The 13,258-nt window shown below is 40.3% G+C and overlaps 1 protein-coding gene across 1 annotated transcript in view; it reads left to right on the top strand.

Annotated features, from left to right (window-relative positions):
* Positions 1-11,478: 11,478 nt before the first annotated feature.
* Positions 11,479-13,258, top strand: part of LOC128641196 (uncharacterized) — a 287,350-nt gene continuing 285,570 nt past the window's right edge. The window contains exons 1-2 of the mRNA XM_053693763.1: positions 11,479-11,884; positions 12,453-12,629. Coding sequence (XP_053549738.1) covers positions 11,812-11,884; positions 12,453-12,629 — 250 coding nt within the window. The 5' untranslated portion in view covers positions 11,479-11,811. The remainder of the gene's footprint in view (positions 11,885-12,452; positions 12,630-13,258) is intronic.

Genomic DNA, 13,258 nt, shown 5'->3' with positions numbered 1-13,258 from the left:
ATGGTCACTGTGGACTAGGGTAGTCTACCCCGATGTCCAAGTCAGGATGTAATTTGTTTGTTCATGTTTTCTAATCTATCTGTTTTTTATAATGTTCTAAAACAAAATGTTGTGTATACCCTGTTGGTGTACCTTGTTGTTTAATATATGTGAATGTATGCTTTGCCTTTGAAAAAGGGGAAGATGTGATGATAGCAGGATGTGATGTCACTAGCTGGTGGGCGGGGCTTAGGTCCGGTGTCTGTGGCGCAGTTAGTTTAGTACAATCAACCTGTCTGGATGTGTATTGCTATGCTCTGTAATAAAATAGAGTTGTACTATCATTGCTGTGTCCTGCATATGTCCTGCATCTCATGACAGGGAACAAAATGTAGCACCCTAAATCCCCCTTAAACTTAGCACAAAGCATCAAGACTCTGTGCTAAAAATTTCTATGGCAATGAGCTTCCACCAGCTTTTACTCAAGCTCTGAATCTGCTCTCTGCATGGTAACCAACCTCACTCACAACACTTTTGCAGTGTGGTATTTAACTTCGAAAACAAATATATAACTGTATACAATCCATTAAGACTGTATCTATTAACGTAAATACATAGGTTTGAATGGCAGATAAAAACAATAGGCCCATAAATTCTACCCATATTTCTTATAAAGTTTAAGCTTATGATAGCCTTAGGATACCCTTCTGCTTATGTGACATTTTTTTGTTTATACATATGTATTTGATACTGCAGTGCAAATATCCATTGTTCCCTTGCATGACTTCAGTAACAGTCTGGCGCTATATCTTCATAGCAGTTTATAAATAAATAATAATGTTTATATACAGATATTTTATGATGATTCGTGTTGTAGCATTTCTATTTCAGAGGACACATCTGAGTCTCCAACTGAAGACGTAGGAGACAAACCGCCACAGGTAACTGTTTAACAGCAAACCTTCTATGTCCTGCAATCTGAAAACTTACATGGATATTGTAATGCATATATTTACTGCTTTATTTTGTTCAGGCATGTACTTTTTGCATGAAAGAGAAGCACCATAAACTGATAGTGCCTGTCTAGGAAGGCAAATCTCAGAAATTTGACATGTGAACAGAGATATGTAAATAAGCATATTTTAAGTCAATGATATACATTAACCCTCCTACCCTAAATAAAGAATAGTGCAAATGATCTCTGCTTTGAAAGATGGTTCATTGGATACATTGGATATTTGTATAGGGTTCTGAGATGCAATACATGACAAAATGTACCTTCTTTCTTTGGAACTATGAACAGAAGTAGAATCCCTGATTCTGTTTCTCAACAGCAACAGAAGCAATTCATATCTTCCAGGTCTTTTACACAAGCCAAAAAAGGCTTTGGCCTTTGAGGGATCTTGAGGTACATAAAGCAGGAGGACTCTTCCTTGAAATAGTACCCTTGATTACCACCCAAAAATCTTGATCCAACTTCTTCCAGGCCTCCATAAAAAGTTTCAATCTGGTTTGGGGCAGCATGCAGACTTTGAGACTGGAGTGGATTTGTCATATTGTTTGGACTTTGACTCTGAAGAGCTGGGCTTCCAAGGGGTCTTGTAGAAGTCTGTCCTTTGAGTACATTTGTAGGGAGTCTTTTGGTTCTTAAACTGATGAAATGGGAAAACATGTCTAGCAGACCTAACGCTGTCTGCAGACCATGACTTAACCAATAAGGTTCTTCTAGCCAAAGCAGTCATTGCAGCCCTTTTTCTATAAATTTGAGTTATTTCTACAGTTGTGTAACAAATAAAGATGAATGCAGTCGAAACCATTTTTAAATTATCCTGAATTTCTTCCAGGGTTGCTTCTTCAGTGATAACGTCAGCTAGGTTGTCACTTGCCATGCAAGCTACACTGACAGCTGGTCCAAACATAAATACAGCCAGCTTGAAGGATCTTCTGTGAAAGCCTTCTAGCTTTCTCTCCATGGGATCCTTGAACAAGGTTCTATCCTCTAAAGGAATTTTAGTCCACCTGGCAAGAGTGGGTATTGCTTTATTTATATTTGATATAATTAGTAATCAAATCAGAAATGGAGTAAGTTTGTTGCAAGATAGAGGGTTGCTTATGATCTGTCTTAAAAAATATATAATTATTTTTTACTGTTTGCTTGTCTGTAGTAGTAGGACCCTCTACTTCCAAAGGCAGTAATATTCTTCAATAAAGATTGTATATGCTTGTTATGTGATTCTTTTTTCAGGATATGATGTTATCATATATCACTTTTCAGCAAGGAAATGACTGACACATTACACAGGTTTTCACAATCTTATAATAACAATGATGGTTTATTCTGCAACATAATCATGGAAACAAAATACCACAAACCACTATTCATACTTATAACACTCTATGCAATTGCAATACTCATATAATCATCTATGCAGCTTTTAGTTACATTCAGTTGCCTGCGCAACGACTGATAACAATCTTATGTTGTATTACCACTAAAACAAGTCTAGCTAGTTTTATACAAACAAATTAATACATCACCGTGATCTCTGGTTGCATCATCCTATCCTGCCACTCCTGGGGCGCAATGGGAGGGGACATTTGGGCAATCTTTGGACCAGGAGAAAAACAGGCGATCAGCGGGAAACAACACTGAAGATGCGTCCATCCACAGGTCCCAAAAATACACTCAAATACATACACCAAAAATACACAGACACTCAGACACTCAGACTCTCAGACTCTCAGACTGCCCAAATGTACCCCTCTTTATACTGTTCACTTGTGTAACAGTTTTGGCGCAACTCCACAGATCCTGAGACCGCTCCCTCTGAGGTTGGCCGTGCCCCAAGACATCTGGCCAGTCTGTCTTAGCCTCAACCAAGCTTATCAGGGCATGCCCAGGTACTATCTCTGACGTATTCCTAAACTGCAATGCCGTCATCTCTAGTTTCAAACAAACATGTTTTTCTGCCTAACATTACACATCTGATTATGTGGTCTTATGCAGTTACTTTTGTCAAATACATCAATAATAGTTTTAACAATCTTTCCATAGATATTATTAATAGCTAAACATCATAATAGCTTTATTACTTAGCCCATTGCAATTAATATAACTTAGCCTTTTAACAATATTACCTCGGCATTAGCCCCCATTACCAATGTGTTATCAAGATGTTCCTTAATGTCAGTAAGTGACCCCTGCCAAGGTTACACCCTTGTTCTGTCTGGGTTTTGACTTCTTATCATCAGCATCCATCAGTTGTTTACCACTTGTAGCATGACTTAGTGAAATTCAGTGTCATCTACTTGACGTTAATTAAATGTCTTTTACTCTGTTAAAGGCACAATCTCTTAAAGGCAAAGTCACACCAGTTAATGCAAGTGTCTTATGCTTTCACTCTCTTAAAGGCAAAGTCACACAAGTTGAAGCAAGTGTCATATGAGCAATTGCTGCAACCACTTTCCTTACATTGCTCAAGATTCAAATTAAAGGACACATCTTTTGTCACTCCTTCAGCAGTTGGGTCTTGAGTCCTTTCTGATTCCAAGGTTCCCCTCTTCTCTGGAGGATATTTAGGACCAGATTACAAGTGGAGCACTATTCAATGCTCCCGCTTGAGTGTTAACTGTGCTAGAAGTCAGCTTATTGTGTGCAGCAGGTTGCGCTTGTATTACAAGTTGAAAGAGATGTATATTACCTTTGAGCCTTTATAACTTTATTATTCAATATTTTTTTGATGTTATGAGTGTAGCTGTACTTAGTAATGTATTGCTTGCATGTAACTGTTAGCGCTCCACTCGTAATCTGGCCATTAGATGGGTCACTCCTGAGAGATGCCCCTTATGAAAAAAAGGATCCTTTGTGAGGGATCCCCATCTGCCACTTGCAAGCATCTGTGCTTAACTGCTGGAGGCATAACCGTTATTTAATCACTAATAGTAGAGTAGATATATTGCTTTAATTTAGAGTTCAGAAGAACTCCCATGTGAATGGCCCTGATGGGCAGTAAATTCTTGATTACTCTGCTGTAGCAGCAGCACTGCAGGACCCTGCCTAGGACTAGATATAGACTTAGCGCATGTTGTTCATAGATGAGCAGGGATAACACACCAAAACATTGTTGTATAGCAAACATAACATTGAAGGGTTAAATTATCCTTGGATCTTCCTTCTAGGGAAAAGGTTATTTTTATTATCGTATGCTTAACTTGTTACATAATATTTTTGACAAGGATATGAGCCAGGGGCCTTATATTATTTTGTCACGGCACGACTAGACACTAACCCGCTCTCAGGTTCCGGCAGCATCCTAGAGGTGCTGTGGCAGTGGTCTCCACTTCCCGGGTTTTCTCTCCCCGGTCCGCGACTGTCTCCCTCTCTACTTCTCACCCCCGAGGACCACGGTGGACATGACGTTGCGGCAAAATGGCGGCCACCATGCAGACTCAGTGTTTGAGCACAGGAAGAGAGGAGGGGTGTGGGCCTGGTGGAGGAGGGCAGGCAGAGACTCTCAGGTAAACCAAGATGGCGCTGAGTCCCTGACCTCCTCTTATTGACCCTGCTTGTTCTGCCTACTAGGGGCTGGTGACCGGTCACGTGACTTAGTTTCCCTATATATTCTCAGCACGCCCCCTAATCAGTGCTTGGTTATTTTCTCATTGCTTCCTGATTCTGGAGTCCCTTTCCAGCGTATTAACCTGTGTCCTGTTATTTACCTCCTGATTTATTCGTATAGATTTCCTGGTTCCTGATTTCGGATTGTTTCTCAACTATTCTTGCCTGCTGTCTGCCCTGACTTTGTATTGTTTGACTACGTTTCTGCCTCTGCCCATTCTGTATCCTTGTCTGGCCTCCGTGCCACCACTGACTCTTCAGGAACCTGTATCAATCTCCAGGTTATCCTGAGGGTCGTGATTGTAAGGGAGTGCTGTTTCGCTGCAACTGGGTTCCGATATCACCACAAGACCCCAGGTGGGTTGTAACATATTTCTATTAATAAATCATTTTTTCTCCTAATAAATAAACATTATGGACAGCCATTTTTAAACTGTATCAGTAGTTAGTTATTGTTACTACTTTACAATACTAATGAAAATCATTAAAGTCTCATGGTATACTGTAAAAGAATTATCTTTAGATATTAAAATAAGAATAATTGATTGTACTGTTGATACAAATTTGTTAGTGAAATTAATCATCTAAAATGCCTGCGGCCTGCGTCATTCAATTTATTTAGATTCTGGATTTATTAGAGTAAAACAAATGAATTTGCACAGATCTTTGTGCCTTGCACCTTCACAAGAAGGAATCTAGCACCGATGCCCATATTCAGCATTTGTTGCTAAACGAAAAAACCCCTAAATCCTATGTCTAGCAAATAACAACTTTGACTTGTTTTCAGCAGGTAAAGATTTTATGTTTGAAATAAAACCCGGACTGTTCCTGTTGAGAGGAAACTTTGCTGATCATCTTCTACAAAGTTATTTGTTGCCTGATGAGATGAAGTTCTCCCTGAGTGTGATTACAGTGATCTGTCTTCCTGACAGTGTACGTCATCTCTACCATTCACAAGCCATCAACTACTCAACGCTAAGCATTGTCTAATGTATAATCATTGCTTTGTTTTAGTAGAAGCTTTAAATAAAGAGTGATCTGAAGTCACAGTATATTGGTTTCTCCCTTTTTCAGCACTAATAGGTACAATTGGCGCTCTACCTGGCGCAGGCAGATCTGAATGGAATGGCAGAGAACACTGTGGAATGAAGGTGATGCAGATGGGAACTCTGTTAGTTTGGAATTGAGTCCTCTATCAGCAGCTTAAAGGGACGGGAAAGGCAATGTTAAACGTTAAGTATGCAAAAAAAAAATCTAATTTTAGATTTTGGTTTCCTTTTCCTGAGAGCATACTAACGTAAGCTTAGGAATGTGCACGTGTCTGCTGTGTTTGCAAAAATATTTGTAATGTTATAGACATGTGCACGCTCCTGAGCTTAAAGGGATATGAAATCAAATAATGTTCTTTTGTAATTTTACAATTACAAAAATGTGATTTAAAAAAAAAAAGTTTCTAATTTACCTCTATTATCAAATTTGCTTTGTTCCAATGATATTCTTTGTTGAAGAGATACCTAGGTAGGTGTGTGGAGTACTATATGGTAGGAAATAGTGTTGCCATCTAGTGCTCTAGCATATGCAAAACTGCTGCCATATAGTGATCAAGACACGTGCACGCTCCTGAGCTTACATCCCTGCTTTTTAAAAAAGATACCAAGAGAATAAAGAAAATTTGATAAAAGAAGTAAATTAGAAAATTGTTTTAAAGTGCTGCTCTATCTGAATAATTAAAGAAACATTCCATTTAACTAGTTATTCCATCACGTAAAGAAACTACATTTCAAGAAAGAGAATAAAAGTGCATTTATTGGCAGAGCACATTAAAAGTTTTACTCTCACGTGCCTTTAAAAATGACAGCTCAAATGTGCAAAACACTGCAGGTGCACTTTCTGCAAAATAAAACATCAGAGACATTGGCAAATTGTGCCCAAATAACTGTGTGCAAATAAGTCTTTATCAGATGAGGAGGTGTGTCCATAAAGTGTGGTTTATACAATCATTACCACTGCCGTCCTCTGTGCCACATCTGAACAGAAGAGTGACCCTTACATCTGTCAGGCTGGGCATAAAGCTCTATGTGTGGTTTATACAATCATTACCACTGCCGTCCTCTGTGCCACATCTGAACAGAAGAGTGACCCTTGCGCCTGTCAGGCTGGGCATAAAGATCTATGTGTGGTTTATACAATCATTACCACTGCCGTCCTCTGTGCCACATCTGAACAGAAGAGTGACCCTTGCGCCTGTCAGGCTGGGCATAAAGCTCTATGTGTGGTTTATACAATCATTACCACTGCCGTCCTCTGTGCCACATCTGAACAGAAGAGTGACCCTTACATCTGTCAGGCTGGGCATAAAGCTCTATGTGTGGTTTATACAATCATTACCACTGCCGTCCTCTGTGCCACATCTGAACAGAAGAGTGACCCTTGCGTCTGTCAGGCTGGGCATAAAGCTCTATGTGTGGTTTATACAATCATTACCACTGCCGTCCTCTGTGCCACATCTGAACAGAAGAGTGACCCTTACATCTGTCAGGCTGGGCATAAAGATCTATGTGTGGTTTATACAATCATTACCACTGCCGTCCTCTGTGCCACATCTGAACAGAAGAGTGACCCTTGCGCCTGTCAGGCTGGGCATAAAGCTCTATGTGTGGTTTATACAATCATTACCACTGCCGTCCTCTGTGCCACATCTGAACAGAAGAGTGACCCTTACATCTGTCAGGCTGGGCATAAAGATCTATGTGTGGTTTATACAATCATTACCACTGCCGTCCTCTGTGCCACATCTGAACAGAAGAGTGACCCTTACATCTGTCAGGCTGGGCATAAAGATCTATGTGTGGTTTATACAATCATTACCACTGCCGTCCTCTGTGCCACATCTGAACAGAAGAGTGACCCTTGCGCCTGTCAGGCTGGGCATAAAGCTCTATGTGTGGTTTATACAATCATTACCACTGCCGTCCTCTGTGCCACATCTGAACAGAAGAGTGACCCTTACATCTGTCAGGCTGGGCATAAAGATCTATGTGTGGTTTATACAATCATTACCACTGCCGTCCTCTGTGCCACATCTGAACAGAAGAGTGACCCTTACATCTGTCAGGCTGGGCATAAAGATCTATGTGTGGTTTATACAATCATTACCACTGCCGTCCTCTGTGCCACATCTGAACAGAAGAGTGACCCTTACATCTGTCAGGCTGGGCATAAAGATCTATGTGTGGTTTATACAATCATTACCACTGCCGTCCTCTGTGCCACATCTGAACAGAAGAGTGACCCTTGTGTCTGTCAGGCTGGGCATAAAGCTCTATGTGTGGTTTATACAATCATTACCACTGCCATCCTCTGTGCCACATCTGAACAGAAGAGTGACCCTTGCGTCTGTCAGGCTGGGTATAAAGATCTATGTGTGGTTTATACAATCATTACCACTGCCGTCCTCTGTGCCACATCTGAACAGAAGAGTAACCCTTACATCTGTCAGGCTGGGCATAAAGATCTATGTGTGGTTTATACAATCATTACCACTGCCGTCCTCTGTGCCACATCTGAACAGAAGAGTGACCCTTGTGTCTGTCAGGCTGGGCATAAAGCTCTATGTGTGGTTTATACAATCATTACCACTGCCGTCCTCTGTGCCACATCTGAACAGAAGAGTGACCCTTACGTCTGTCAGGCTGGGCATAAAGCTCTATGTGTGGTTTATACAATCATTACCACTGCCGTCCTCTGTGCCACATCTGAACAGAAGAGTGACCCTTGCGTCTGTCAGGCTGGGCATAAAGCTCTATGTGTGGTTTATACAATCATTACCACTGCTGTCCTCTGTGCCACATCTGAACAGAAGAGTGACCCTTACATCTGTCAGGCTGGGCATAAAGATCTATGTGTGGTTTATACAATCATTACCACTGCCGTCCTCTGTGCCACATCTGAACAGAAGAGTGACCCTTACGTCTGTCAGGCTGGGCATAAAGCTCTATGTGTGGTTTATACAATCATTACCACTGACGTCCTCTGTGCCACATCTGAACAGAAGAGTGACCCTTGCACCTGTCAGGCTGGGCATAAAGCTCTATCGGCTAGATTTAGAGTTTTGTCGGTAACGACCCGCGTAGCTAACGCTGGCTTTTTTCTGGCCGCACCTCTAAAATAACTCTGGTATTGAGAGTCCACAGAATGGCTGCGTTAGGCTCCAAAAAGGGAGCGTAGAGCATAATTTAACGCTACTGCAACTCTCGATACCAGAGTTGCTTACGGACGCGGCCAGCCTCAAAAACGTGCTCGTGCACGATTCCCCCATAGGAAACAATGGGGCTGTTTGAGCTGAAAAAAAACCTAACACCTGCAAAAAAGCCGCGTTCAGCTCCTAACGCAGCCCCATTGTTTGTTATGGGGAAACACTTCCTACGTCTGCACCTAACACCCTAACATGTACCCCGAGTCTAAACACCCCTAGCCTTACACTTATTAACCCCTAATCTGCCGCCCCCGCTATCGCTGACCCCTGCATATTATTTTTAACCCCTAATCTGCCGCTCCGTAAACCACCGCTACTTACATTATCCCTATGCACCCCTAATCTGCTGCCCCTAACACCGCCGACCCCTATATTATATTTATTAACCCCTAATCTGCCCCCTCAACGTCGCCTCCACCTGCCTACACTTATTAACCCCTAATCTGCCGAGCGGACCGCACCGCTACTATAATAAAGTTATTAACCCCTAATCCGCCTCACTAACCCTATAATAAATAGTATTAACCCCTAATCTGCCCTCCCTAACATCGCCGACACCTAACGTCAATTATTAACCCCTAATCTGCCGACTGGAGCTCACCGCTATTCTAATAAATGTATTAACCCCTAAAGCTAAGTCTAACCCTAACACTAACACCCCCCTAAGTTAAATATAATTTTAATCTAACGAAATTAATTAACTCTTATTAAATAAATTATTCCTATTTAAAGCTAAATACTTACCTGTAAAATAAATCCTAATATAACTACAATATAAATTATAATTACATTGTAGCTATTTTAGGATTAATATTTATTTTACAGGCAACTTTGTAATTATTTAAACCAGGTACAATAGCTATTAAATAGTTAAGAACTATTTAATAGTTACCTAGTTAAAATAATAACAAAATTACCTGTAAAATAAATCCTAACCTAAGTTACAATTAAACCTAACACTACACTATCATTAAATTAATTAAATAAAATATCTACAATTACCTACAATTAAACCTAACACTACACTATCAATACATTAATTAAATACAATACCTACAAATAACTACAATGAAATAAACTAACTAAAGTACAAAAAATAAAAAAGAACTAAGTTACAAAAAATAAAAAAATATTTACAAACATAAGAAAAATCTTACAACAATTTTAAACTAATTACACCTACTCTAAGCCCCCTAATAAAATAACAAAGCCCCCCCAAAATAAAAAAATGCCCTACCCTATTCAAAATTACTAAAGTTCAAAGCTCTTTTACCTTACCAGCCCTGAACAGGGCCCTTTGCGGGGCATGCCCCAAGAAGTTCAGCTCTTTTGCCTGTAAAAAAAAACATACAATACCCCCCCCCCCCCAACATTACAACCCACCACCCACATACCCCTAATCTAACCCAAACCCCCCTTAAATAAACCTAACACTAAGCCCCTGAAGATCTTCCTACCTTATCTTCACCATACCAGGTTCACCGATCGGTCCAGAAGAGCTCCTCCGATGTCCTGATCCAAGCCCAAGCGGGGGGCTGAAGATGCCCATGATCCGGTAGAAGTCTTCATCCAAGCGGGGCAGAAGAGGTCTTCCATCCGATTGAAGTCTTCATCCAAGCGGGGCAGAAGAGGTCTTCCATCCGATTGAAGTCTTCATCCAAGCGGAATCTTCTATCGTCATCCATCCGGAGCGGAGCGGCAGCATCCTGAAGACCTCCGACGCGGAACATCCATCCTGGCCGACGACTGAACGACGAATGACGGTTCCTTTAAATGACGTCATCCAAGATGGCGTCCCTCGAATTCTGATTGGCTGATAGGATTTAAGGTAGGAATATTCTGATTGGCTGATGGAATCAGCCAATCAGAATCAAGTTCAATCCGATTGGCTGATCCAATCAGCCAATCAGATTGAGCTCGCATTCTATTGGCTGATCGGAACAGGCAAAAGAGCTGAACTTCTTGGGGCATGCCCCGCAAAGGGCCCTGTTCAGGGCTGGTAAGGTAAAAGAGCTTTAGGTTTAATTGTAGGTAATTGTAGATATTTTATTTAATTAATTTAATGATAGTGTAGTGTTAGGTTTAATTGTAACTTAGGTTATGATTTATTTTACAGGTAATTTTGTTATTATTTTAACTGAAAAGTGAACATTAGATCCTTTTTTGAATGACTCCAAATACCGGCGGTAGCCTAAAACCAGCGTTAGGAGCCTCTAACGCTGGTTTTCACGGCTACCGCCAAACTCTAAATCTAGGCCTAAGTGTGGTCTGTCAGGCTGGGCATAAAGCTCTATGTGTGGTTTATACAATCATTACCACTGCCGTCCTCTGTGCCACATCTGAACAGAAGAGTGACCCTTGTGCCTGTCAGGCTGGGCATATAGCTCTATGTGTGGTTTATACAATCATTACCACTGCCGTCCTCTGTGCCACATCTGAACAGAAGAGTGACCCTTACATCTGTCAGGCTGGGCATAAAGCTCTATGTGTGGTTTATACAATCATTACCACTGCCGTCCTCTGTGCCACATCTGAACAGAAGAGTGACCCTTACATCTGTCAGGCTGGGCATAAAGCTCTATGTGTGGTTTATACAATCATTACCACTGCCGTCCTCTGTGCCACATCTGAACAGAAGAGTGACCCTTACATCTGTCAGGCTGGGCATAAAGCTCTATGTGGGGTCTATACAATCATTACCACTGCCGTCCTCTGTGCCACATCTGAACAGAAGAGTGACCCTTGCGTCTGTCAGGCTGGGCATAAAGATCTATGTGTGGTTTATACAATCATTACCACTGCCGTCCTCTGTGCCACATTTGAACAGAAGAGTGACCCTTGCGCCTGTCAGGCTTTGCATAAAGATCTATGTGTGGTTTATACAATCATTACCACTGCCGTCCTCTGTGCCACATCTGAACAGAAGAGTGACCCTTGCGTCTGTCAGGCTGGACATAAAATGCTGGCTGTTTGTTTACTATTGTTTCTAACTGTATACGTTGGATTTGGTGTCACAAATAAAAACATTTCAGGTAAGAAGCTATAGGATATTTATATAGGAACCATCTCATTTGCAGACATCTGTGGCACTTAGCTCTGAGGAACGCACATACACTGTGCAGTTGAATGTGTCACTAAATAGAGCACTAAAAGGACAGTTACAAACTATTGCCTAAGAAAGGGAAGCAGCTGAATTATAAAACTAATTAGCGTCTTATAAAAATTTCTAGTAAAGAAATTCACAGCAAAATATTGGGCAGTGTATCTAAAAAATATTTGCTATATTTGCTAAGTCTAATAGCACTGAGCTAAAATGTCACACACAGGCAAAGCTTTATTATAGTGGATAGCAAACATGCTCATATTGTCCATAAATAATAAACTGCAGGTATCAAGGTCCACACTTGAAAGATTAAAACTAAAAAGTTATTTTTTTGATAATTATTCAGTGTTTTAAAAAATTGCTTTAATACAAATGGCCTGTATTGCTGCCATATTGCAATATTGTAAAAAATTCTTGCATCAGAGTTTACCATCATTTTAACAGTGAGTATTTATACAACTGCAAAACTTTAATAGCAGAACTCTGTTTTCTCTTAGAAACCTTTTGTTATCCCGAGAAGGTGGTGAATGGTTATATTATAAACCCTAAAGATGTCTACAGAGAGGGCGACAGCATCGAGCTACAGTGTAACCAGGGATATACAATCGAAGAAGACCCAGATGAGCCGCGGATGTGCACAAGCAAGGGCTGGTTCCCTCCACTGAAATGTGCTAGTGAGTACATTGTGTGTCCTTGTTACTAGGTTATCAACTAATAATTCCTATTTCTCTTTTGCTGCATCCTGATGAAATATACAGACTGTTTAGATTAAAATACAAAAAACAAACATTAGTGAACATAAACTACACACATACCTTTAATCCTAAATGATTTTATTGGAAACAACAAGTAAAAGCTTTTATAGCAAAACTTAAGTAGGTTGTTAATGTTCTTCATTTCATTGCCTCTCTAATAACACTAAAGCAAAATGCCATTCTTTATAAAAACAAAAAACAGGATCACACTTTTTTTTTTTTTTAAATCAAAACAATTAGAATCTTTCCAAGTCAAACAGAGTCAAGGTTGGTTCGAATTCCATTTCCCAATAACAGCGATGTAAACAACTAAAAATGTCTGACAATAACTGGTAACCAAAATGGGTTCATGAGTTTAATGGAGATAATTTATGTATTTTGCAACTGGACAGAGTGGTGTTAAAGGGACACTGTACCCAAATATTTTCTTTCGTGATTCAGATTGAGCATGAAATTATAAGCAACTTTCTAATTTACTCCTATTATCAAAATTTCTTCATTCTCTTGGTATCTTTATTTGAAATGCAAGAATGTAAGTTTAGATGCCG

Source organism: Bombina bombina, chromosome 10 (genome assembly GCF_027579735.1).
Source record: "Bombina bombina isolate aBomBom1 chromosome 10, aBomBom1.pri, whole genome shotgun sequence".
Classification (NCBI taxonomy): Eukaryota; Metazoa; Chordata; class Amphibia; order Anura; family Bombinatoridae; genus Bombina; species Bombina bombina.
This window is presented reverse-complemented; position numbering and strand designations above follow the sequence as displayed.